At 42.5% G+C, this 27992-nt stretch overlaps 1 protein-coding gene across 1 annotated transcript; it reads right to left on the reverse strand.

The window, feature by feature from the left end:
- Positions 1 to 145: 145 nt before the first annotated feature.
- Positions 146 to 27991, reverse strand: LOC134806361 (histone acetyltransferase p300-like). Its single transcript, XM_063779577.1, has 25 exons — positions 27425 to 27991; positions 22898 to 23109; positions 22206 to 22398; positions 21787 to 21944; positions 20478 to 20768; positions 20040 to 20270; positions 19034 to 19175; positions 18322 to 18608; positions 17938 to 18056; positions 17381 to 17639; positions 16680 to 17069; positions 16025 to 16384; positions 15233 to 15577; positions 13685 to 13842; positions 10632 to 10742; positions 9473 to 9791; positions 8734 to 8877; positions 7958 to 8431; positions 6880 to 7113; positions 5505 to 6299; positions 4853 to 5077; positions 2001 to 2072; positions 1779 to 1970; positions 1140 to 1319; positions 146 to 627 (listed from the first exon to the last, which is right to left on the reverse strand). Exons 1-25 carry the CDS (start codon positions 27507 to 27509, stop codon positions 292 to 294), a joined length of 6312 nt encoding a protein of 2103 aa, XP_063635647.1. The 5' UTR covers positions 27510 to 27991; the 3' UTR covers positions 146 to 291.
- Between the last annotated feature and the right edge of the window lies 1 nt (position 27992).

Here is a 27992-nt window from a genome sequence, read left to right on the forward strand (position 1 = left end):
GGAAAGCGGGCGAGAGAAACAACAATTTATAATGATCACATAATTATATTATAAAATGATTTAATTACAATAAACAGAATAAGTATCATAATGTACCTACACTACGAACAACTTACATTAATTAGAAGCGGACACGTGTACTCCTCTCATATTTACAATTTGTACATTGAGCGCTCGATTCGTTCATAATACTTAATTTAGTCGTCGCTAACGATAATTTCATCGTAAATAAATAGGGCGGGGGCGGGCTTAGGGCGCCGGCTATATTTACAGGGCGCGGCACTATGTACACTACAACTGTTCGACGAACTTGGTCAGCTGGTCCTGCGGCGTCATCGGCGGCAGCTGCTCGTCCGGCGGGTGCGGCTGCGGCGGCGCCGGCGACTGCCGCAGCAGCAGCAGCTCGCCCGCCGGCCGCGGGGAGGAGGCGGGCGGGCTGCGCGGCAGCGCGCCGGCGCCGAAGTAGCGCGCGCCGTGCCGCACGCCGTACGGCCGCACCGCGCCCGCCGCCGCCACGCCCGCCGCCACGCCCGAGCGCAGCCAGCCCGCGCCGTGCGCCATGCCCGGCCCCGGGCCCATGCCCGGCCCCACCGAGCCCACGCCGACGCCTCCGGGGGGACCGCCGACCTGGAACGTTCATGGAGGCTCTTAATACTTAGTACATTATTGTCGAGGCGAGGAAGCGAGCCAAGCGTCATCAGAACGACATCTGTCCGCCACGGGCACATTACACCCGCCAGGCTTGTGGGCGTGCTTGCCGCTCCCGTATTGGCTTACACAGCCATGAACGTCGCCCTACTTGACACTGTTTCTATAGTCTGCAATAGACTTTAAGGCCAATGATGATTGTCGAGGCGAGGAAGTAGCTACTTGGTTCAAGACTGAAGAAATGACATTTCAATCAATACCAAGAATTACCATCTAAATAGTTCTCATGGTAATTTTCATTATAAATACATATACACTATTGAAAACGGTATATCATTTTTCTCGCTTATATATTAGTTTCTGCGAATTGTCGACGGACGAAACAGTTGCACCATGAAACCGGTACTCCGTGAAGAAGTAGCCAATATCATCATAGTGACAACCATTCAATTAATAAAAAACACACTAATACAGAAATATAAATATAGTACCTGTCCTTGCTGGGGCAGCATCTGATGCATGGGCTGCATGCGCGGCTGCTGCATCATGTGCTGCAGCGGCTGCTGCGCGCCGACGCCGAGCGAGCCGACGCCGACTCCGCCGCCGACACCGACGCCGCTCACGTTGCCCACGCCGCCCACGTTGCCAGCCGCTTGCTGGTTCTGGGCGTTCTGGAATTTTATAACAGGAAACTGTTAGGTTAGGTTTAATAGTAGTATAATTTCTGCTAGTGTTGAATAATGATAATCTACTTTACTGTTAGCTTAGAGCATTTAATAACCGGAGTCGCCTTTAAGAACTTACCCCTCTGCCGAAAACCTTGTACAATTGTGCAAATTTTACAGTATGCACTGACGTTTATCTGACATAGCTATTTGTACGTTACACAAACGTCAATAGCCATACATTTCACGTGCCCATCCCCCGCAAAAATATGCAGACTGTTTTGTAAAAACAGAAAATAACAGCCAAGGCGTCTCCAGTTACTAAATGCTCTAAGACTGTTAGGTAATAAAAGGGATAATTCAAAGTAGTACTTTATATTTAAAAAAAAATCACTGCTATCCTGGAGTCCACCGCGTACTCTTTCGGATCTAGTTTTGGTAAAGAAAGAAGGTATAATGAGTAACCTGTCGCTGCTTGATGAAGGCGGCCATGAGCGGCGGGTTGGACTTGAGTATCTGCAGGATCTCCTGCTGCTGGTTGTGGCTGGTGGGCGAGCGCAGCGTGGCCATGAGCTGCTGCAGCGCCTTCTGGTGCATCTGCGGCGCCGCGCCGCCCGCCCCGGCCGCGCCCGCCACCGCGCCCACCCGCGCCGCCGCCTGCTGCTGGACTTGCTGCTGCTGCACCACCTGCTGCTGCTGCTGCTGCACGACCTGCTGCTGCTGCGCTTGTTGTTGCTGCTGCTGCTGTTGTGCCTGTTGCTGGAAATGTTCAAGCTCATATAATTACTTCAATTTACCAAACAGATTCTTAGAACACTGTTGTTCTATACTTGTGTAAATGTGTATGTTATAGTTTATCACGAATAAATGCGATGATTCTGATTCTAAAACACTCGTGATCAAATTCGTAACTTAATCAGGGCCGGTTGCACCAACCACACTTGACAGATTGATCAACGCCACTCAGCGGTTTACTATGAAATTTTACATACAATAAAATTTAACGAACGGTTTGGTGCAACCCACTCTTAAAATACCAAAATTAGTTGGATACCGGTTTGTGTCGGTGGTTACACTAAGTAAGATTTTAACATTATGTATTAACGTAAATAATGAGTGAAACCTCTTTAAAAACCCATAGAGGGGTTCGGATCAAAAAACCAGATAAACCAGAGTACGCATTAGAATCATTAAAACCTATAGTGGGTTTCGAGTTCTAAAATTGCTAATCACTATCGGTGTCAAGTACTTATTGCTGTAAATATAGTACCTATACAAGCCACGTCATTTTGGTACTGTTATTTACCTGTACGGTTACCATCAGTTTGTCACTGACGTAAACGCCGTCGAGAACGTAATTTACTTTCTATACATCTCGCTCGCACTCGCATATTAGTGCAAACGGGATGTATAGAAAGTAAATTACGTTCTCGACGGCGTTTATGTCAGTGAGAAACTGATGGTAACCGTACTGGTCACGTTTATCCTAATACATAATATTTCGATGTCTGGCTGTAGTTTCGACAGAACCAGGATGGAGCCAGAGAAAGATCGTCGCAAGGACCTTCAGTGCTGGTGTCAAAGCGAGGAGAATATATGTGTGGGCGCGAGATCAGTCACAATGATCGCCATTTTCTTACTAACGGCGCCCAACAATAATACTTGACCGAAGCGTAGCGAAGGTCTACGTTTTGACTCGGTAATTTTGCTTTCGTATGTCCATCCGGATGTTCTCCTCTACAGGTCACAATTCTCAACCGATTCTCGTGAAATTTTGTGACTAGATTCTATGATTAAATATTTTTTTTATGTCAATCCAGTTTTTGGAAATTTAAAACCGGGCAAGTGCGAGTCGGACTCGCGCACGAAGGGTTCCGTACCATAATGCAAAAAAAAAACGAAAAAAAAAGCAAGCACGGGACCCTATTACTAAGACTTCGCTGTCTGTCCGTCCGTCCGTCCGTCCGTCTGTCACCAGGCTGTATCTCACGAACCGTGATAGCTAGACAGTTGAAATTTTCACAGATGATGTATTTCTGTTGCCGCTATAACAACAAATACTAAAAACAGAATAAAATAAAGATTTAAATGGGGCTCCCATACAACAAACGTGATTTTTGACCAAAGTTAAGCAACATCGGGAGTGGTCAGTACTTGGATGGGTGACCGTTTTTTTTTTTTTTTTAATGGTACGGAACCCTTCGTGCGCGAGTCCGACTCGCACTTGCCCGATTTTTGTTTGCACAGAGAGTCTGGGTTCGATTCCCAGTATTTGTATGCTGGGATATAACTTTTTTTATTTTTTTACACTTAAATTTCGTATTGTTTTTTTTTAATTTACTATATTTAAAGCTTAATAGCACCATGTAATTTAAAGCTCTGCTCGCGAGGTCTACAGCTCACAGACCAACTAGTTTAATAGGGCCTTTATTGTTTTATACTAGTGATGTACCGACTATTGATTTGGCCGACTAGCCGACTAATCGGCGCTCGAATGGCCGATTAGTCGGCTAGTCGGCCAGATCATTAGTTTCGTATAAGTTCAGGTGAAAAACAATAGTTTTGCTCCTTTCTTAAAGGTATTCTCTGCAGGTTCAAAGACCTATCACAACAATCCTCGTTCAATTTCTGTCTTTAGTTCTTTTATTTTACGATCCTGAGCAGACTGCCAGTACAGCTTGTAGAGGGTATTTCCAAGGCTCTATTTCCCGTACGTAGTCGCCAGTTAAGAACCTATCCCCTGTGGTCAGCGTCTTTACGAGCAACGTGCCTGACTAAGTCTCTAAATTTTGCAATTACATTAATAGTTCCTCATGGCTCTACCATTAAAAAAAACAAAAACTGAATAATAATAAAAAATATAACTATCGAACTTGCACATGAATTTACACGAGAATCAGTTGAGATCGACCTGTAGAGGAAAACACCAGCCCACCAACATACGATAACGATCAAACGGTCAATTATATGAACAAAAGTTTCCGTTTGTACCCTGAATAGGTATTTTAGTAAAATAAACATAAAACATATGGTAAATATTGACTATTGATTTCTTTTTTTTCTGTTTTGTTTCACTAATAAAGTGCCGACTAATCGGCCATTTTTGCCGACTAGTCGCCGACTAATCGCCGACTACAAATATGGCCGGATAGTCGGCTTTCCCGACTAGTCGGCGACTAGTCGGTACATCCCTATTTTATACCCATAAAGTTTTAAGTAATAATGTATTGTTTGTCCACATTTTCGTTAGTCTTAATTTGGTTTTTCTCAGAAACGCGTAACTTTTCAGGATTGCCATAAAACAAACCTAACCTAACCTATCTATAGGATAACCCTACGAAAATCCTGAAAAGTTAACGGTTTCAGAATTATGACTAATGATAGTCTAACAATCATTACATTATGACTTTCAATAATTATGTCAAACAAAGGGACCCCTAGTTTAATAATATACATCTCTTCCCGAGGTCCTACTCAACATCAAAGGTTTGACTGGGAGGATTAGGAGTGGGGCCGGTCGGTGTGTTGTAAAGACGTACCTGTAACGGCGTGTGGTGCTGCAGCGAGGCGAGGTGCTGGTGCTGCTGCAGCGCGGCGGGGTGGTGGTGCACGGCCGGGTGCACGTGCCTCGGGTGCAGCGGGTGGTGCAGCGGCGGCGGCTGGGCGGCGCGGTAGCGCGCGGCCCAGTCGGCGCCGCGCGGCGCGCCCGCGGCCGCCTGCTTGCCGTACGACGGCGCCTGCTGCCGCGCCGCCTCTTCCTGCACCTGACAACCACAGTACAATGTAGTCGCAGTACGCCCTACACGCACGTTTGTAAACGTACCATTTCACCGATAATTTATATCTGGATTTACTTTACGTGGTAGGTTTATAGATTCGTTATAGTTGCAAATTTATAAAAGTTGAGTAAACAACCATTTATTAGCGGAAACATGGAAACATTGAAACATTACAAGACATTATAACATTATTTTAAGTCTTTGTAACAAATAATATAAAAATATCAAAAGTAAAAAAAAATATCTTTTGCGTTTTAATAAAGGTAGCCGCTCAAGATTGCATACAACTGGAAAACTTTGAGAAATATTAGGACTAGAAATAAATTCCGATAATTGTAATTTTAATTAATCTTTAAAAGGAGTCGTGGATTACTAATAGTTATATAATAAGGTTGCGGGTTACGTGACGTACCTGCTGGAGCGCCTTCTGCACGTTGTGGGGCAGCGCGTGCGGCTGCGGCTTGGAGGGCGGCGGCGAGCCCAGCGCCGGCGCGGGCGGCGGGCTGGGGCCGGAGGGGGGCATGCCGCGCGTGTTCATGGCCGCCATGCGCCGCCGCAGCAGCTGCTGCTGCTGCACGCGCTGCTGCACCTGCTGCTGCTTCAGCTTCTGCTTGATGCTCGAGCAGAACGGCACCGAGCACTTGGTCTCCTGGCAGTGCTTCGCGTGGTAGCAGCACAGCGCGATCAGCTGCTTGCAGATCGGGCAGTCGCCCTTCGTCTTCCGCTTGCAGATCTTGGTGTGCGCGACGACGCGCTTCATCTTCTGGCACGAGGGCAGGCGGCAGTTTGCGTCGCGGCACTGGCACGCGTGCACTAGGGACTGGATGCAGCGCTGGATGGAGAGCTTGCGCGCCTCCTGCGGGTTGGCCTGCTTCATGTCGCCGGGGGAGGAGCCGACGTCGATGTCGAGTCCGAGCTTCTCCATACGGTGCGGGTGGCCCTCCTTCTCGTAGCAGGGCACGCAGAGGTCGAAGTCGTCGCAGACGGTGCAGTGGTAGCGCGTCTCGACGTGCGACTTGCACGAGTTGCAGGTGTAGACGAACTTGTCCTGGCCCTGGTTGTGCAGCTCGTAGAGCATGCAGAGCGTGGAGAAGCGCGCGCGCCGCGTGGAGGAGAACTCGTAGTGGCGGTCGCGCGCCATGGTGAGGAAGGCGTCGCGGCCGTCCATGAGATCGCAGTTCACCAGCGGGTCGGGGTCCCCGATCGGCTGGAAACAAACGATGGCTTACTTATTCAATTCTAAAATAAGTTATCGCGACACGTTAAGTTGAGGGAGATAGGTGGAGTAAATAATATCCAACGAAGGTTGTTTAGATACTGATCCTTTATTGAGGGCAATGCAGCGTTTTTATACTAGTCACTGCATGTGTGTGACATTTAACGTTTGCAATAGGTATTGATTGTTATTATAGTACAACTTACTTATTTGGAAAGTAATCTGATCTGCCCTCCTATTAGGAGGCTCCTAAGCTAAAAAGCGGTATTTGCATTAAATTTTCATTGAAAATACGTCCTTTTAGCTTAGGAAGGCAGTGATATGTTTATGAAATCAAATGTATTTTCAACTTATTTAAATACCACATGACGTGTATACCACGTCATACACTACAACATACCTAAGCTACCGCCTTTAGCATAAGAGCAGTAACTCATTTTGATATAATAATCCATGTAGGATTTAACAAAAAGGACAAGCTTTAAACTAATTTTCACCTAACATGTGCTATGTAAAGCATATCCATTGGCACAGGGACACTGTAACCTTGATCACGAAACCCGATACTTACCGCTAAGCTGGCAGCAGACTGCGCGGAATGTAGCCTAATGACGAAGAACACCTCCTTGTGTTTCTCCATCGTCGCGAATATCTTCGCACTGAGGTCGCTGCCCTGCTGCTGGTCGCTCTGTTTCTTGCTGTTCTTCCTCTGCGCCGCCTTCGACTTGTTCGACTTCTTGGCTTTCTTCTGGCCCTTCTTCTTGCCGTCGGGACCTGCCTCGTTGTCCTCCGACGACTGGAATATCTACAAATTAATTGACTTGTTATGGAGTGCAATGCTATGTACAGGTGAAGCAACGTGTTAGTGGTTGGTGTAAAATATTAAAAAAATATTTTTGTGTGCACATAATTTTATCTGTTGTTGTTATCTTTTTCTTTCATTTTCTTGTCCTGTGTATGGGTGCTCTATGGAATTAATAACTTTTCTTTTTTCTGTCAAAATATATAAATATGTACTACTAAAGGTGCCTTTTAGTCGGGATTTTGTGAGTTAGCCTTTTGAACGCCAAACGGCACATCCATTTGCCGAGCATCTGACGCCACGGGAGTAAAATTTAGTTTTGTGAATAAATAGTGCCAACCTAAAAGTGGGGTGTTTTTCAGTAGATTTTCATCAAAAAACGATCGTTGTCACGATTTTGCGTTGACGTCCATTGCCGTCTGTGGCATTCAAAAGGTTAAAAGTGGTTCTTTTCGCTAAAATACTCGAGGAAACTTAGTGCGAACTCAAATTAAAGGGCTTCAGGCAATGCATGCATTTTAAAGGCTACATTTAATTAAATTCCAATTGCAAGAGTTAATTGACTGAAATAAGGCTTCTAATTACACGAGTCCGCTGCCGCGCGAGGACAGGCGTTTGTACCGCGAGGAAATTTCCTCGCGAGACAGCTCACTCTATGTGGACCGACCTATTGGTCAAATAAGTGTTACAGATCGAATTTAAACTATTGTGAGACATGCTAACATTGAATACTTTTACGGTTTAGACTCACTTGTGTCACTTGCTCGAGTGACTTAAACTTAAAACAAGTGAGTCTAAACCGTAAAATTATTCAATGTTAAGTGTTACATACAGTATATCCACTCACCACTGCCTCAGCGGCTTCAGCCTGTTTTCTCTTCTCCTCTTCCTCCTGATCGAGCTCCTTAATGGACTCCTCTAGCACGTTCGGCCAGAAGTCCCCCTCGAAATACGGCAGCTCCGCCGCCGACGAGATACTGTCCTCCATCGCTTGCTTAAGAATATCCTTGTAGTCTAAAATTATCCTCTCTATAATACCCTTGTCTAACATTTTCTTGTACCACTCCTGTAGTCTTTTGGGTTTGGGTATTTTTTGCTCAGGCGGATGGCAGTGGAAAATGTAGTCGTCACCCTCTGAGGGCGGACAGGCCCAGATGTGGGCCATTGTGTAGCCGAGTTGCTTGGCGTAGTCTAAGTAACCTAATAGTATCTCGTGGTACACCGCCGTCCGGTATTGCTGCGGGTTGAAGAAGTGTACCGAGTCTAGATATGCTATGTAAACGCGCCTCGTGTTCGGTGATGGACTTTCGCTCCCGTATTCCTGTAAACGAATATATTTTAGTCAATAGGTCTTTTTAGGAGAATATGACTGAGCAAATAATATAAGTTGAATTTCAATCAGTATGAATGAAGATAGTTCGGTTTTACAAAATGCTTTATAATTTTAAGTACCCGAAAATTTTAAGGCGCGTCTGATGTGTTGTTGTTGTGTGGCTTAGCAATCGCCCGCGAAATAAGACTACCCGTCTTTTTCTGTGCTAATTAGAGAGACGGGTAGTTTATCTTACGGGCGAGATACTGTCTGTCTATGGTGTACCACATATTGATAAATAGTAGTGTTACCTGAACATGCATTCCAAAGAAGCAGACGTCGACGCCGTCGACCTCCTCAAATGCGAACAATGCCTTGGCCCGGTACGGGAACTCGGCGCACAGCTCGCCCGAGTCCACGAACCTCGAGCGCATGCCGGGCTTCACTTCCACCATCTGCACACATATTCACACATTTATCACACAAAACTGCGTCACGAAAATGTTTTTTTAGTATTTAAGTTTTTTATTATTGTATATATATGTTAGTTTGTAAGGTATGTATCTATGGGCGTTAGTAGCCTGAAAATAAATGCTTTGATTGATTGATTGATTGATTTATACTGCTAATATACCACATACATATATACAGTTAGTAGGAGACTATAATAAGCAGGCTAGTTTTCCACCATTATAAGGAGAAACGCTGTAACCTATACCAAGTTTACGGGAGTGTATTTCATAAGATTATTTTGTGGTCTTACGGTATACTCTGTGAATGAAAGTTATCTCCATTTTCTCGGTTCTACTCGTTATTCATAATTTAACGTGAAACTGATTTGTAAAATCTAAAAATCTACCTAATTCTGAATATAATTTTACCTTCGCATTTACAACAGTCGTCACTAGCAACATCACTTAAAAACATCTAGAAATAATAAGTCTGATTTGAACTTGCCATTAATCTGGTTTGAGGAAATATGATTTTATCTACCAACAACGCATCTTCTTGGTAAATCTCTAGCAAAATCAGCATTAAACTTGAACTGACCTTATCCGACGACGCCACCACCCTGATATGCACCTCTCCCGACCCGGCCTCTTTCTTCTTAAGGAAGTTGTTGACTCTAGTCTCTATATACTGGCCGAGCTTGGAGGAGGGCAGCCTCTTAGCACAGAACTTGTTATCTTTTCTCTTCGCCCCCTTCTTCTTGAGGCAGTTATCACAGCAGAAGCCCTGGGGCCAGATGGAGTCGTGGTGCAGCACGCAGATCTGGTGCTGCTTCCGACCGCAGTCCATGCAGACTACGAATGGCTCTTGCTCCAGATGGTCGTTCTTCATCTCTTTGAACTGATCCTTTTTGATCGCTCTGGAATATTTTGAAGTCGTTAGGAGTTGGACTAGTATGGTATTTTTATTTTCATTGCATATTTTATCATGACGCGTAAAAAACATGAGATGTTTACGGCTTGAACTCGCTAGAACTGTGGCGAAATATTATTTCACATCACCTCTTCGGAAAAGGGCCTTTTCTTCCCTGCTAGGAGGGATCAAAGTGGCACTTTTCTTCCCTGCCAGGAGGGATCAAAGTAACACTTTTCTGTTCTAGCACACTATTATTAAATTTTTGCACATTATTTTTTTTAGCTTAAATAATCTGTTTAAGCATCAGATTGTGTCAACACTAAGATTTTTTTATTTTCCTCATAGTTGATGTGAAAAGCAGTATGTGTCACACGGTATCAAAATTATTTCGTCTTGGGCGTTAACACTTGAGTCCCTCATTACGCTCAGGATTCTACTTTAGAATCCATCGCTTCATTCAGCATTCAATGTACGCCCTTGACGGAAATATATCATTTTGATACCTTGTAACACAAACTACTATACTTTTATCATATTATGTCATGGAAAAAAATACAGATTTCTATACAGGAATATACTTAATGAGTTATGACAGTTGATCTTTTATATCTAACAAAACGAGTCTAGTCGAAGAGCAGCACACTTAAGAAATAGTGCTTTGATATTTCGAATGGAACTTCAAATAAAGGATGTCGATCGTCTCGATCGAAATTAAAAAGTTAAATAAACATTGAGCAGTTATTAATTAAATTCACAAAGGCGATCCTTCTGACTCTCATTATCAAAAATTAAGTCTAATTTCGTGAATTTAAAGGTATATGATAAAAACAATGAATATACTCACGTTTGCGTCTGCATGGGATCGTCGCCGAGCGTGACGGTGTCACCCTGGATGTCGTTGAAGCATTTCTGGCAGAAGGTGTATCTATCGGACACAACCCCATACGCTTTTAGACTACATTCGACAATCGAAGTGAAGCGTGTGCGGGGAAAGATGTGCGTGAAGGGGCGAAACAAAAAATTAGTAAGCAATGAGAACAAAACGGGTTAGTTGGGTCAAAAATCTTTTCGTTGTCTTGATTTTTGTCGCCGAAAAAAGTGACGAAGTGGAGCTTTTTGCATGAGGTGAATTTTTTTTTTTCTCGTGTGAATAATAATCAACAGCTAGAAAGCTCGACTTTTTTTTATTTATTTGATAAAAGATAAAAAGAAAAGCGTGACAGAGTGGTTAGAAACAAGAGACGAAAACAATTTTGACCAAGTTGATACACAGAAGGAAGATGTTAGGTTCACAGTGGATGGCCATAGGTGTCTGAATACAAGAGATATGATTTATGAGTGAATTATTAGCGTTTGCGAGTATATCCCGCATTGTTGCACGTTTTTGCAACAAACATATGCGGCCGCTTGATGCCACAAGTTCGAATGCTTGCAAAATGCGTACGAGGTAGAAACAGTTAAGTAACTATGTATAGAATCTCAATGAAGGCACATCTCTTGTATTCAGACGTTCGAGGGAAAGACTAAGAAGCACAAACGTATTCACGAATTGACAATGCATACGCTTTATTTAAATAATAAAATGCAAACCAGATGAGTTTACCGCAAATATGTTTGTGACATAACAGGCGTACAGTCACCTGCAATAATAAGTTACACAACGAAGGCCGCAAACATATCTGACACGATCTTATTTGTAGAGCCATAAGAGGGTGTCACATTTTTTTTCGGCCTTCGAAGAGTAACATAATATTGCAGGTGACTTTACAAAGCTATTTTAAACTACAACTGAATGCATGTCGTTAAACTTGTCTTGAAAAGAATATTCAGATTAATTTGTAATTTACATGATAGAGTGTAGTGTAGAAGGCAGATAGGAAAATAGAATATGTGCTATGGCAAATTAAACAGGGGATAACATGAGTAGAAAGCACAAATAATATCTATTTGCAGTATTTATGAATGATGTAGACAACATTGAAACTTAATTTAACATAGTTTATTTCCACCATGATATCTAACCAAGCGCATACAGTCAGCAGCAAAGTTGGTAAGCGAGCGAGGTGTTCAAATCTTACCTTGACGCGCTCATAACAATAAAGTCGCGTCAAGATCATTTTTAACACCTCGCCCGCATAGCAACTATTGCTGCTGACTGTACATAGTAGAGTACAGAAAACCTGATTAGCTGTTGGGAGAGAGGTTTTCTCTTCCTTTTTTGGGGGTATCTAACCCTTCAAACGTCAAGCTTGTCAAGAAATTCTTAGGTATTGATGGCCTCGGCAAATGTTTGTAATTGTTATAGCGCTTCAGGCTACGCTTTTAAAGCAACCTTATAGATTGTAAATAAGGTTTATTTCAGCTTATTTCTTTCAATGGTGTCAGCATGCGTGTGACATTTTTGTATATGGCACGTTAAAATTTGAATTAAAGTTGATGTAAATATATATTTAACATGAAAATATCTCGACACATAGCCCTAGATGTCTGCATATCAAACAATGGCCACCACAGCACTAAACCTTATTTCAAGGGAATAAGAATATTTTTTGCATGGCTGTTATGACTGACACAGCAATGCGTTTAATTACAAGTAACCAAAGAGAATTTGAAATAGAAGAATATTGTCAAAGTAAATTATGTAGTCAGTACATTTACTGCCTTCTTTCGACACAGATGATTAACACTTTTAGAAGGCCAATTGATTTTGATCCTTATAATTTGATCTTATGATCCTGATCCTTTGAAAAAATAAGGATCAAAGGCAAATGGCATTCTAAAAGTGTTAATCATTTGTGTCGAAAGATGGCAGTAAATGTAGTATAAGCTAACTACATAATTTACATTGACAATATTCCTCTAGTCTTAATTATCTTTGCAAGTAACATTATACTCATGTTACCGAGGCACCAAATGAAATAGGAACAGCTATTTTGGATTATCACATTATAAAAATAAAAATGGGTTTGTATATAATGTTTTGCTATCAGGATGGACTTTGTTATCGATCTTTGTTTAAAATGCCCATTTTATTAAAACGAGAAACGTAACTTATCGAAAAACCAAGCCCAAAGTTATGTTAATATGTAAATAAATGGTAAGGAAATGCACCGTTGTGGAATGGAAATGGTGAAAGTAAACTTTGTTACAGTGACTACGACTACACACATTTTAGTCATACATCAAACCAACAGTGAAAGGATGGACATTGATGTTAAAGAAAACACTGAAATGTATGGTCGGTAATTGATTTCACACAATGTGCTACAATTTTATAATAAAAATTATTTGAGACGAATTAAATACTAAAATATCATTTAAACTTGGTTTTTGGTTCTAAGTTTTAATTCTAACAATCGCAAGGTCGTTATTAGAAATTAGACTGATGTCTCAAATAATCTTTATTTGAAATATTTTGCTCAAACGCTTATACTCAACGCTTTTCGGCATAAAAATTGTATTATGGCTTACAAGATAAAATATGTGTTATTTATGGCGAAACAAACTTGAGTACTTTAATAATCACGCCGCATATTTATTTATAAGCGTTAGGACAAATCAATTGCAATAAATCAAATTATTATTCATAAGAAGTATTTTTACACTTTTACTGCAACAATTGTAATCTTTATTTACGATTATATTTCTTCATTTTACATTAAAAAAGTAAGTATATTTCAATCTAGTTAGTTACAGAATTAATAGTCGGATTTGAACCTTTTGAATATCGGCTATGTTTGCTAATAAGAAATGCAGGTAAGGATGGTATTCCATCTATCCAATTCCTTTGTCCAATGTGTATTTACATTTCACATTTTGCTTAGTGAGAGAGTGAGACGCAAAGATATTGGACTGATGGGATACCAACCTAAAGTAGTGCCTCGAGCGTGTACATACCTGTTCTGGTAGCTGAAGTACTTGGCGTCCCTCGGGATGGTGCAGAGCTGCTTGCCGTAGCAGCACAGCACCTGCGGGTTGAAGGTGTACTTCCGCCCGCAGCAGTAGCCCAAGCTCTGCATCACCGGGTCGATCTCCTGCTCGAACACCTCCGACAGCTAGAGGTAAGGGACAGGGTTAGTGGTATAAAGTACACTATATACTCCAGGAGGTCTAGCATAAGTTGCGTTCTCGCGCTCCAGTCCATACTTGAAGTCGCGCGCGAGAACGCAACTCGTGCTAGATCGACAGGTTCGAGATATTTAAAATTGCGGGCACAAGGCGATCTTACTATAGTTCGTTTTTTTTAGCATTAGAAATTAGGTAAACAATCTTGATGTGTCTTTTAATTGAAAAAAACATTTTAAAAATAAGTTACGGCAAATATGTAACAATTATGAATCTAATACGATCATTTATATTCTTCTGCTTTCATAAGTAATAGTTTTATTTTAAAAAGCGTTTTTCAATTAAAAGACATGTCAAGATCGCTTACCTTCTTGCAAGTTCTTTCTAATGCTAAAAAAAACGAACTATAGTGTTTGAAACTTCTATATACAACTCATATTTAAAGCAACGCTGGACTTAGCTGCACGTCTGCGTCTTCTCACAACCAACGGTGCTAACATTCAAATATGGATCGTAACTACTATATTGATGGTTCAAATTCCAGCCAGTCCAGGCCAGTCCAGTACAAATGATAAATCCAAAATTTGCCACAGAAATTTGAACCTATAGTGTAGGAAATAGAGTTGAATTTGCGTTGTTGGAAAATTTAACGAAACAAAGCAAAAGCGACTCTGTTCCAATTGAATAGGATTTAAATTTCATCGAACTGAAGAGGTACTATAGGTAGGACCTTGGGCCTTAGGTTAAAACACGCAATTAAGCCTTTTAATTTTTAGGCTATCATTAAGAGTATAGGGGAGGACGCAACGTGACCTTTGTAGTCCCCTTCTCTCTGGATATTAACATTAAAGTATTTTGTAATTATTATAAGAGAGGAGTATAAAAAAAATGTGCGGCGTATGTTTTCGTTCGTAACCGCAACTCGTAATGAAGACTGAATAGGCGAGCAATTTTTGTAACTGTTATTGTTATAACAGTTAATATTCAAACATTTATTTATTTATTTATTTATTTAATCTTTATTGCACAAAAGAAAACCTTATAGTACAAAAGGCGGACTTAATGCCATAAGGCATTCTCTACCAGTCAACCTTAAGGCTAAGCAGAGAGATTGTGAGCGGTGCTACAATTACAACAGCAAAAACAATCAATAAATTACGAATAACATATTAATTACGTATACAAATATACTATGATATATATATATATATATAAATAACGACGAAACATATTATGAAACTAATAATACACTAAGATTTTTAAGACATTTAACAGTTAACGAGATACAGATACATTACTTACCTTTACCTTTACCTTACCTTTACCTTTACCTTTTTAATAAGACATTGACAGTTAACGAGATACAGATACATTACTTACCTTTGTACAATATCTGTAGACCCTCGAATTCTTCCTATTATAAAGCCACGCGTTATCGAACATGAGCCAGACATCGTCGACGTACTCCCAGGGGTCCTTGTACTCGCCGCGGTCGAGTTTCATCTTGATGGTGGACAGATCTATGGGCTTGGTGACGATGTCGAAGTAGTCGGGTATGCCGAGGGCCTGCGCATCCACCGGCTGGCGGAAGGGCGCGGACTCGTCGAGGCGGAATAGTTTCTCTAGCGTCGGCATTAGCGCTTGGCGTAGGTCTTCGGGTTTGAACACGAATATGCGCTTCGGACCGCTGGTCGTTTCGACGCTGCCCGTGGCTTCCACTGGCTCCTGGGTACGACGGAATTTATTCGTATTTTGCACACCATTCGCAGGCAAAAACTAAGAAAATAAATTTAAGTATATAATTCAGACTATAGAATGTAACATGTTACAATTCCAAAAGACGTTTAAAAAAATTAAATAGTAGAAGCCTCTTCAGTTTTTATCCAGACGTCTGGAGAAATGCCGGTCAGTACCGTACCAATACCACCAGTATCATCAAAAGCCAAAGTCAGTGTCACTTCTAGGTGAGAGTATGTGAGAGTATCCTAACTTGTTCTAACTCTTTTCGTCTTAATAATCCACTTACTTACTAAATGCAAGCATCCACAATTTAATATAATACATATTACATTTAATATAATACATACGATACAAAGAATGTTTTATTAGAATTTCCAATTAAGTGAGTGAGTAACCTGGTTCAGACGAAGTCTAGACTACCATCACACTAACCTCTTTAACCTCCGTCTTAATCTCTTGCTTCATCTCCTGCTTGACGGGGGCGAAGGCGTCATTGGTCTGAGGCTGGGGTCCGGCGGCGGCGGCGGCGGAGGCGGAGTCGGCGGGGTCGTCGCGCATGTTCTTGCCGCCGGCGTCGGGGTCGGCGGGCTCCTCCTTGACGCGCACGTCGGGCGCCGGGTCGGGCGGCGGCGACGGCGCGGGCGCGGGCGTGGGCGGCGCCGGCGTGCTCGGCGTGGCGGGGGGAGGCACGCTCACCCCCACCCCCACCCCCACCCCACCCGGCGAGGGGGACGCCCGCCCGAACGTGTGGTTCATGAAGGGGCTGGCGGCCGGACCGCCAGATAGTCGCATCTATATGAACATTGTATTAATTACTAACATATATTACGAAAACATCGGCTTCGCTTGCTTGTTTATAATTGATATGAGTGTGGAAAGTAAGCGGGGCCGGAAATTGCCGTTCCGCGCACATCTTACGCGGCATTTACAGTGCCAGGAAATAAAAAATACGTTTATGTATAACGGCAATATATTTCAAAGACTTTCAAAGACAGGAATTTGTAAAATTGCATCAAATATGGACACGTAACGATGCTCGACTGAAATACTTGTTGCTAGGTGTTTATATGTGTGTAGAAACACTCACCTTGGCTTGGTCGGCTTGCACCTGGTGCTGCTGCTGCTGCTGCTGCTGCTGGGCGGGGTCTTGCGCGAGCGCAGGCCCGTTGGTCTGCACGGGCGCGTACTGCGGCGCGGCGACGGCGGGGGTGGTCGGGGCGGGCACGGAGGGCGGCGCGGGCGAGGCCATGGCCTGGAAGGGCGACATGCCGGGCTGCGCGCCGTTGGGCGTGGGCGGCAGGCCGGGGGAGGGGCCGGGCGGCGCGGCGGGGAACGCCATGCGGCCGCCCGCCAGCAGCCCGCCCATGCCGGGCGACGGGATGCGCATGCCCAGCGGCGCGCCCGCCCGCGGCAGCCCGGCGCCCGGGCCCGCCGCCTGCCCCGCGCCCGGGCCCAGCGGCCGCGCGCCTGCCATCACCTGCCGCAAGACGACGGAGGTTACACGACTAGTCTGAACATACACATGCATCCTAACAAATCTTGACACTACATACGAAGGTCCGAAACGCCTGGATTTTACTTTTCGCCGCGACCGAAAATCAAAGCTAACTTAAGACCGCTATGAAAAAAAAACTACAATTTATTGTCCAATCCCTATTGAGTGATAAAACTAAACTAAAGACTTGATGATTTCCCGACCGAATGATAATTCTCTGCGGCCTTACCCTAAATTCCATTTAAATAGAACACGAAAAATCCTAAAACAAAAAAAAGAACATTCGCACATACCTTGCCACCAGGAGGCATGCCGGGCTGCTGCAGCCCCTGCTGCTGCGCTTGTAACTGCTGCTCCTTCCTCTTCTGTCTCTTCTCTTCTAGCTCCTTCTGTATCTTGTATATCTTCTCGGCCAGCAGGTGGTAGTACTCGGAGCGCGTGCTGGCCATCTCGTACATGTCGCCTTCGACTTTCCTCGCGTACGCTACTAGGTTGTGCATTCTCTTATCTAACATTGCTGTGGGGTCCGGCGTTGGGAAGATAGCTTGCACCCTGTGGAGAAATTGTTAGTGAACATTTGATTGAAATCATCAGTCTTAAAATAATATTCTTCAGTACAGTTGTTTGCTTACTATCTCTACTCCGGCCGCCACCCTTACATGGCGACCCTGCCAGGATCAGGAGCCTGTCTCACTCTAAAAGTAAGAACCTTTTGGCGCAAGAAATGATGACGACACAATATACGCGATAGAAAGAGACCGCGTTCATGTTGCTTTGCGTACGGCCAACTTCGACGATTTCTTTAGATCTGGAATATAGTTATCTCTACTCGACTATAGACGGTACTTACAGTTTATGAACAAGATGGTTTCTGAGATCGGCTGTTATAGACTGGTGCCACTCCTTCGTGCCAGAGACGGGGTTGGCGGTGACGGGGCCGCCGGGAAGTTGTATTGTGCCGGCTCCCATCTGAAATTATATCATGTTTTAATAAACACAAATTATCGCATTGGCTTAATGTTTAAAAATTCAATGGGCTCTCTATTCCTTATCATTAACCTGTTTTTGTTTTTAAATAAGAACAAAATAATTTGATCGGACAACTCTGTACAGGCTGAAAACGTCCATACAGAGAATCACCCATACAGAACTTAATTATGATAAATGAGGGGTGTGTAGAAGAGTGGTCGTGTGTGTGTGTGTGTGTGTGTGTGTGTGTGTGGCTCACACTGACCAGCTGCTGGTGCTGCATGGAGTCGGGCATGTTGTGCTGGAAGAGCTGCTGCATGGGGCCCTGGCCGGGCTGCACGTCGGTGAGCGGCGGGCGCACGCCGACCTGGCCGGGCAGGCGCGCGCGCGGGAACATGGCCACGCTGGTGGGGCACGCGATGCCCAGCGCCTCGTACGCGCGCTTCATGTCCGGCGCCGGCTGCGGGGGTGCCGGGCCCGCCGCCGCCACCCCCGCTACCCCCGCACCCACGCCCGGGGGCGCCGCGCCCGTGTGCGGCGCGGAGGCGGCTGCTGGAAACGAATATCGAGTCAAGACGAGCATTCTTGTGGTTAACGGTGTGACGAACAAAGAAATGGGTAGGCAGTTACAGAGTAGCAGCCAAGTATTGCACGGATGCGGGCCGCACTCAGTGATGATTATCACGGAACTCGACCTTTGGATTGGTGCAAAACTCATCGTCGGGCTTTCGGCCCACCGGTCGACTTTATATGGCATTTTGACAAACAAGGCGTGTCCAATATCAACCCAATCTGCTCGGCCTTCAGGGTTAATAGGCCTGCAATTTAATTACGGAATACACCTAGAACCTGGATTGTTAAAATATGATTTCAACTTTGTCTGCTGACATGCTGTTTAACAATAAACTTCTTGCGGGAAACCACTACAAAGACATCAACTATACACAAGACTAAAGCAAAATTTTAAAGTTACTTACCATTAATTTGTGTATTATTTCTAGACCGGTCCGCCTGTTTGAGGGGCAGGCAGACGGGGCAGTCATTTTTATTGCAATGTTTCCAGTGGTTTATGATTTGTCGAGACGACGAGCAGTGAGGCACTGCGCAGTTCTTGCCGGCCTGCGAAAGAGAGAAACATGATGATGCCTGCATTGACATTAAATTAGGATGTAATTCCTCTTGCATAAGACAATGTTTAAAGCTACGAAAGCTAGTGATTTAAAAAATCATATAGGGTTAAAATTAGCCCTTATTTGCATTTAGAGAAGGAGATTGTTTCTACAAAACTACATCTGCTGGACTACCCAACTGTTCTCTTTGGTAGTGTAAACTGTTCTTCCCATAGTGCGGCTAGCCATCTGGTCGATTCGCCAATCTTGCGAATAGGGAACATTAGGCAAAGCACTGCGTAGGTGGCACCACTAGCACATACAGTAAACAAACCTCATTAACACCATCAATGACACATCATACGTCACTAGGTCAATCACATGGCCTACCGTGAAACACGACAATCGAAAGTACGGTTTCTACCTCTCTAACCCTTTACCCTTACCCTACCCTACCCCCCTACCCCCTACCCAACCCTACCCCCTACCCTTTATCCCCACCTCCCCTTACCCTTAGCCCCTTTTACCCTTTTTATGTGCAAATAAATGATTATGATTATCACTCCTGCTTATTCGATCGATAGAGGCAGATAAAGAAATTTCGATTTTCGCGTTTCGCTGTAGGCCACCTGTAAACAAACCGCATTGGTGCATCAATGTCATAGTGAAAACTTGTCAAAAATCTGTTTAAGGCCTAGTATGTATAAGTTACTCTATGGTTTACTAAACAAATTAGTGCTGCACTCTGGCGGCAGAACGTTGCAGTAACATTCCCTATTCGCGTCTTCCGTCTCCTTTACTTTTACTAGTTGGTGTCGCGCGCGCCTCTTCCTACGTAATGAAATGGAAGGGGAAGACATTCAAAGATACTCACTTGACAAGACATCATATGGTTGAGCACACCCTTCATGGTCTTGCAGTGGGGTAGCGTGCACTGCCAGATCTCGCCGTTGTTCTGCGACTCCCGGCGCTGGCACTTGTGCGCGTGCAACAGCAGCACCAGTTGTTGCTGGATGAGCTTGCGCTTCTCCGGGTCCGCGATGGAGCCCGAGGGCGCCTGTTGGGGGCCGCCGGGACCGGGCGGCGCCGCACCTTGTGTGGCGGCCTGTAATAAAATTGATTAGTATATCGATATATGGAGATAGGGTCGATTAAACATGAATAAAAGATGGATCAGTTGAGAAGTCCACTGCTGGACAACTTGTGTATTTGAGCCAAAATTCTTGGGTTTGGTTTGAACTTCTCTTTCGGACTTTTAATTGGCAAAAAAAGTAACAATGATATCGAGGTGATCCCTTGATCCTCGACATACCTGCGGCTGGCTCTGTCCGCCGGCGGGCGCGCCGGGGGTCTGCGGGCTGGGCGCGGGCGGCACGGCCTGCGGCGCCTGGCCGCCCTGCTGCTCGGGCGCGCCGAAGCGCAGCCCCTGCGGCCGCTGCGGCTGCACGCCGGGCGCGCCGGGCGACGTGCCGTACGCGGGGTGGTAGGGCGCGATGGGGTGGCCGCCGCTCGGCGCCGACATGCGCGCGTGGTGCGGCAGCGCGCCGCGCATCGCCGGCGCCAGGGCGTTCACGCGCCCGCCCAAAGGGCCGTTGCCCATCGCCTGTGCGAGACGAAACTATCAATACTGGCCGCTTTAAACTTTCGTTAAGATTAGTGAGGTTCATCCGAGGGCCACGGAACGCAAGCTCGACGCTGACGCCGACCGCCATTTGTTTTAATTTAACCAATGTTTGGCGGTTGACGTTAGCGTCGAGTGTCTAGGCCGAGGCGTAAGTTGGTAGCGCTTCTATCTTCGTGGTCGACGTTTTCTAACAAGAAAGTCAGTGCAAGTGATGCAAGGCAAGATACGATCTTGAATGAATCAGTTTTGGACGACAGCAACAGCGGTGGTGGTCGATAGTCGACGCCCGCCGCCGGTCGCGTGCGTCCAATCCGCATAAGAGGGGGCTAACTCAAAATTGCAATTTTAATATTGAATTGTTACACGTTTTTAGATAGGCAAATGCCATGAAAAAAATCACATGGAAACAAGATTATATTTGCAGGGGCTGACTCCAACCAAAACCTTTTACTAAAGTTGGCTCGATAGAAAAGAAAACGAAATTATATCTAATTTTCATTTAATTTCAGTTGAATCTACCTACCTGCGCGAAGGCCATATCCTCCGCCGCAAGTTTCGCTCGGCACGCTATTACTTTTCTTCCCTTCTAATTTCTGTGATTGATATTATGGTTGCTTTAAGTTTTGGACATTTTTCAATTAAATAAAATTTATATTCTTCAGCTTTGCTTTAAGCCCCCTTTTAACCAATACATGGCAGTCGGCGTTAGCGTGAAGCGTGCGTTCCGTAGCCCTCTGGTAAATCTGGACGCGAAAGGTCTGTGCACGGCAAATGCGTGCGTGTTGTAATATACAGATCCTTCAGAGTGACGGCACACCGCTTGCGTAACGTGTGCGTGCACGGCTGCAACAATTTAGCGAACGCACACGTGCACCTCTACGCAGCCGGTGTGGTTTGGCCTTCAAGCGTTCGTTCAGTGGTCCTTGTCTTCACGCGAATGGTTCGCCAACGGCGCGTACGCCAGATGTAGACGCACTAGATAGAGCATTCAACATACCTGCGCGTGCGGATGGTGCTGCGGCCCGTGATGGTTATTGCCCATGAGCGGGAGCTGTTTGTTGACGTTGTTGATGATGCCGCTCCCGAGCATCCCAGCACCGGTCATATTACTATTAGTCACTATCATATTGCCTCCTACATTTGCCACCATACCACCTAAAAAAATTCAAAAATTAAATAATTCAGCCTCTATCTCACTTTGGTCGTAACTATTTGTAGAATTATAATTTGTAGCTTTATTAAATGCTCCCATGATAAATAACATTTCTAAAATTTCTAATGGGAATTAAAACGACGAAGATTTAAGTTCGTATGGAAAGTTATGCCGAACAACATCGTCACCTGCCTCTTTCACACAATTCTAATTAGAAAGAGGGAGGGCATGTTTGATCACAGTAAAAAAATCAAAATACTTACCTTGAATAGAGTTCATCGGCATGGTCGAATGTAGTTGATTTGGATGACTTGTATTTGGCATTAGTTGTGGGTGCATGCCACCCATCATGTCCTTCGACACGGAAACATTAGGGGGAGACTGTAAATTTGGACTCTTGCTGCCTAAACTACCCAATCCAAGCGGGTTGTTGTGGCCAACTAAGCCAGCCTTGCCCTGTGAAAAAACCAGCACACGAGAAAATACGATTAGTACAAATTTTGGCATAAATGAAGGTAGATTTTAAAGTATACGCGCCGTAAGTGTGCGGTCAAACGGTAGGTCGCGGCCTGGACGCACGTCAGGCACGCGACCAGAGGAGCGACAAGCGGCAAATCAAGGTCATTCATACATTGCGCTCGACGAAATTAATTTGCCGCTCGCCGCCGGTCACGTGCATCCACGTACAAGATTAAATAAAAATACCCAAAGTTCATTTTAAGGTGCGTCCAGACTCCAGATTTGATGAATGCATCGCTAGCGCGCCATTCGCGAACTATTTGCTAAAGGATCGCTAGCTGCTCATCCTGAATTTTGCGGTACGACTTGGACCACGCGTGCAATTCAAGTGGTTTGCTAGCATTTGCCAGATGTGGACGGACTTCTAAATTACGATGATAGTTCGTGATATGGTCTGTAGTTTTGCGACTTAGTGCCATCAGCTCCAGATACTCACTTGTTGTATAAGGTGATTGTGAACTTGCCGCTGCATTGCAGCAGTGGGATCGTCTCCATTGAGCTGCTGCGGGGCCATCTGCCCCCCGGGCCCTGGGCCCTGCGCGGGGGGCTTGGGGCCCGGCACGCCGGTCTGTTCGCCCCACGAGCCCCCCATGAGCTCGTCTGGGAGGTTGTTCTCGAGGTCGAACATGTCAAGGTTAGAAAACCCATCTGGAATGAGGAAAAAAGTTGTATATTTCATTATGGTCAGTGATTACGTTGCTGAAGTGAATTAGAGAACGAATTTGTGATAGGGGTGCAACAAAATATCAGCTTACCTATTATAAATTATCTAAACTTTAGATTCCTATCTATTCTATTTAATGCCTATCAATAGGTTCACAAAGAACGAGCCTCCTAGCGAAGGAAGTGTAGACTTGCCTCAGCCGTGACCGTGACATGGCGGCCGCGCGTGCGTTTGCCTTGCTGAGGCACGTCTTCACAGTCTGAGCTGCTTTGCGCGGCAATTTCCTCGAGAGGCAACTCGTTATGTGTGGACGCGCCTGATTTAGTATAAAAATACCTAGAAATTGATTCTTAGTAAAAATTGCACAAAATTACAATTTACACTACCTTCTAAATCCAGTTAGAAAAAGAATAGATTTTAATGCTAGTTGTTTTATTATTTTGATTCAGTGGTCCAATTGAGTATGTTTTATAATCTTTAGTTGATATCAGTGATGGCATATTGGGATTACTGAGGATCTGTTGTTAACCTTAAATTATTATTTAATATAAATTATTCTCCTTCTGTATCTTTTAGCTGCTATCAAGTATCATTACTCTGTCAAATGGAGTGCCTATATGAAGAAAGCTTCAGATAGCAGATGTTATAGCTATGAAGTAATATTATGGCATAGATATTCGTTTTTTTGGCCATATTTAGGGACTATTGGCTCTCTTTTGATAGATTAGGTAGATTACCCAAATCAAACCCATGAAAATCTTTAGCTTAACAATTTTTTTTTTATATAATTCAAATATAGGGCTTACAAAAAAAAAGAGATTTATTAAGTTAAATTTTATTATTGGAAAAATATGTGCTCTGCTCACACACAATTATATGATTCACAAAAGCCAACTTCGATTTTATATAATATTTTTTTACTGTTAACAATAAGACACAACAGGGGCACAAAATTAAAAGATTTAAATAAGTTTTTGGCAAAAATTTAATTTTTGGTAAAGCTTTTATCGCTGACTGTACTTTTCTTACGGCAGACAACTAATACTCATCGAGACAATTCTAAAAACCCCAAACACATATAGGTTGCGTTGTTTCATCACAGAGTTCCTATGGACACTTCCTGTCTCCATCATCAGATCAGCTCGATGGTACCATAATATTGCATTGTCATCCGATTTATACATGCATGCAAAATTTCAGCTCAATCGGAAACCGGGAAGTGGATCAAATTTAACTTGCAAGATTTGATTACAGACAGACAGACAACGGTCAGGTGAAACTAAATAAAAACTTGTAAAAACTCAATGGTTTCCCCTGCTATGCCCTGAGGTGGCAAATGTGTTGAGGTGTTGCGATGATAACTTTGTAAATTACAAATTTGTTTGATTTATAAGGCTCGCTGCGGGCAGCCCGCCGCTCGCAGGGTATAATTTAAAATTAATCTAAACACCCATAAAACATTAAAATTTATCGAATGTATATATAACAAAGTATGTAATATGTATTATAGAATACATTCAGCTAACATTTAGTCCCTTCTTTTTCATTTGAATATATAGGTAAATGTTAGTAAACAGCTTGTTGTGTAAATAATACACTTATTTAACATTCAGAAAATTAACACAAACTGCTGTAACAATTTTAATACTGAAAGTCTTATTTTAAACTATTTTTATGATTTTTTATTGCAATTACATAATTATTATGTGATCATCTGTTGACATCTGTATTTTATTTGGACATTATTCATTTTACATGAAAATCCAATCAAATTCAAATTTGTACAAAACACACTTTTTCTTTGTATATTTGTGAAAATAAACCAGTGAAATGAATCCATCCCTCTTTGCCATACTGAAGGTGGTTGTACTTTGGAACAGACTTGCAAAAACTCATTTGAGAACTTTACATACATTTCTTTTCTAGTGGAATGAAAGATTTTTGTTAAAGAAAAAAGGAAAGGACTACAGCTTAATTTGCTCATACAATTTGTTAAATTATTTAATCATTTTATCACATGAGGAAAAGCTATGTTAGCTACCTACCTAATTAAATTAAATCACACGGTATTTTGTGTCCGAGAAAGTACTTGTTGAAGTCAAGTCAATCAAATCAAGTGAAGTAAAATTGAACTATTAAAATAATTTCACTATGAAAATAATAGAAGTATGATCTCAATTAATTAGATTCTGATTAAATTACAATCGTTACTATTATATGTACTTGTTTCACAGACAAACATCTAAATGAAGCATTCCATGAAATTGTCAACCTTTGTCCGGTACAAACGTGTATCTGAAGATTTGCAGGTATAAGGGTTTCCTTTTCTATGACAAATGGTCAAAAAAATATATTCACAGAAAAACAATCGCTTTAAATGCCGAAAAAAAAGTTGCAACACAGGAAATAAAATGCGTCTGTACGGGACAGCCTGTGGAATGCTCCAAATAATTAATCAGTGAAACCTGGATAACTGAGACTTCAAGGGTCCTGCAAATTTGTCTCACTTAAAGAGGTATCCAACTTACCCAGTGTCTCAGATAGCCAGGTATAAATAAATATCTGTCTCATTTACAGAGGGTACCACTAATAGAGGTGAAAACATAGGTTATTTCAGTTATAGAGGTGCAAATTATTAAATAAAGTAACATATTTTGTAAACATTATGCATGAGTTCGAGACTGCTTCAGAATATTGAGACTGAATTAGGTATATATTTACTATGAATGACATTTCAAAAAATAGAAACTGCTATATTAAATTCGATACCTACAGACTTCATTGCTTGGCTTTCCACATTCGTAAACGGGTATATACCTACTGTTTTTTTAAGTAATTAAGTAACAATCAAGATTTTGTCCTTCGAAATATTTTTATCTAAACTTACTAACGTCCCGTGGTAAGCTATACCAAACTAAAACACAAATCAAATAATTTAGGTAAGTACAAGTGCGGAAATATATTGGCAATAGTCGGAGTTAAAGAGGTTATAAATTGACGTCATCTCAGATACAGAGGTATAAAATTCAAAGAAAACAACTTAGCAAAAATACTCACTATTATTTAAAAAAAATAGTCTCACTTAAAGAGGTAAAATACACTCTCTGTCTCAATTATAGAGGTAAATATGACTGTAAAATCGAAAGCACTAATCCCAGTTACAGAGGTTTGTTTTGTCTCACTAACAGAGGTAATTCAGTGCTAAAGTGCCGGGACCGCACCACGAGTCCCAGTTATAGAGGTTTCTCACGAATCCAGGTCCCACTTAACCAAGTTTCACTGTATTTGTGATGACAGAAACAGGGGTTTAACTTTAACTTAGATTTAGATTTTTAAATTTAGATTGGACTTCATTGGGAACATGTCATAAAAATTGTATTTATGATTTGTATTATTAGTATTAATTTTGTATAAAAACATTTTTAGGGCTATTTTCTGGTTAGTATACATATTAAAAAAAAAAGTAAAAATTATAAAGATTTGGTAAATTACACTTCCTAAAATGTTGACTAGCAACAAAATTTACTTTTGGATGTAAATAAATAAAAAACTATGTTAGATAGTTTACTAAACAATCATGTTGACAGCATGTTTAACTAAGGTTATGTGATGAAACAAGAGTTAAAATCATTTTGCTTTTAAGTAATGTTTCTAAAAATATTAAAAATTGAGGCAGATACACACTACCTCATGAAAGTAACTTAATATACAATTATGTAGGTCAGCCAAAAATTTCAATGTTGTGAAATTAAATAGCAATAAATATTATTTCCTCATGTACAGAAGGCTACAAGTAAGTAAATAACAGTTAGTTTCTCATACAAAAACATATTTTTCTTTAAGTATCACAACAATTAAGTAGATTGAATTAGAAAAACATGTATCTTGAAATATAAATAAAAACACTGGAGTGGTTGATTCAGTGGTCCTGTAGTTATTATATATCATGAAAAACATTATTTAGATTCGTCTTATATCATTAATTTAGCTACGAACTGCACTGAATTTTATTAATTCCATTTTTCACTATATTGTAAGTGTGCAAACATTTACATGTCTTTAGTCCAAAATAACATAAAATTGCTAGTGTAGTATAATAATAAAAAAAGATACTATTCTGATTAATAAAGCAACGCAATTCTTCGCTTTATAAACTGTAGAACGATAAAATACGACGCAACTTACGCTGCGAGGCGCTAACAAGACCGCAGACAAAATGTCAAAATTCACGGCAAGATTTTCGTGACAGAAGTATATTCCAACCCTCGAAAAACTGATTCAAAACATTAAAGTACTCACCTGCGGCGTCCGAGGGACCCTGGAAAGGGTCCCGGATCATTTTAGCCCGCTTGTTCGGCGGTTCATCCACATGATGATCGGCCATGGCTCTGTTTACTAAACGTAAGCCGTCGTCAATATTCGGCCCGCCGATTCAAAGAACACTTTTATGTCTTATATTTTCAAGAAATAACATTTTAAAGCGATTTGTCATCCATTATAATGTAATTCACCCACATCCCGATCGTTCGATGTCCTTCGCACCATTGAAGGCACATATTACAAATTCTCACTAAGTATTCGCCATTACAAAGCTCCGAATCGAAGAGCTACACAGACCCTCTCACCATCTTCCGTCGGAACTAGCACAATGAATGAAAACAATATCACCAGATTTTTGCCACTTTATAGAACTTATTTTAGCGATCCAACAACACGATTTCACTTAACACTTTAAAATGCACGGAATGGTATAGTTTATGATAAAATGATGTAAGAAAAAACAGAAAATTTACACGACAAATTCCGAAATTCTTCTCAGTCTCTCCAGCGCAAAATGGCGGCTGTTGATGAAAACTTTTTCTACGCT

Source organism: Cydia splendana, chromosome 3, assembly GCF_910591565.1.
Source record: "Cydia splendana chromosome 3, ilCydSple1.2, whole genome shotgun sequence".
Classification (NCBI taxonomy): domain Eukaryota; kingdom Metazoa; phylum Arthropoda; class Insecta; order Lepidoptera; family Tortricidae; genus Cydia; species Cydia splendana.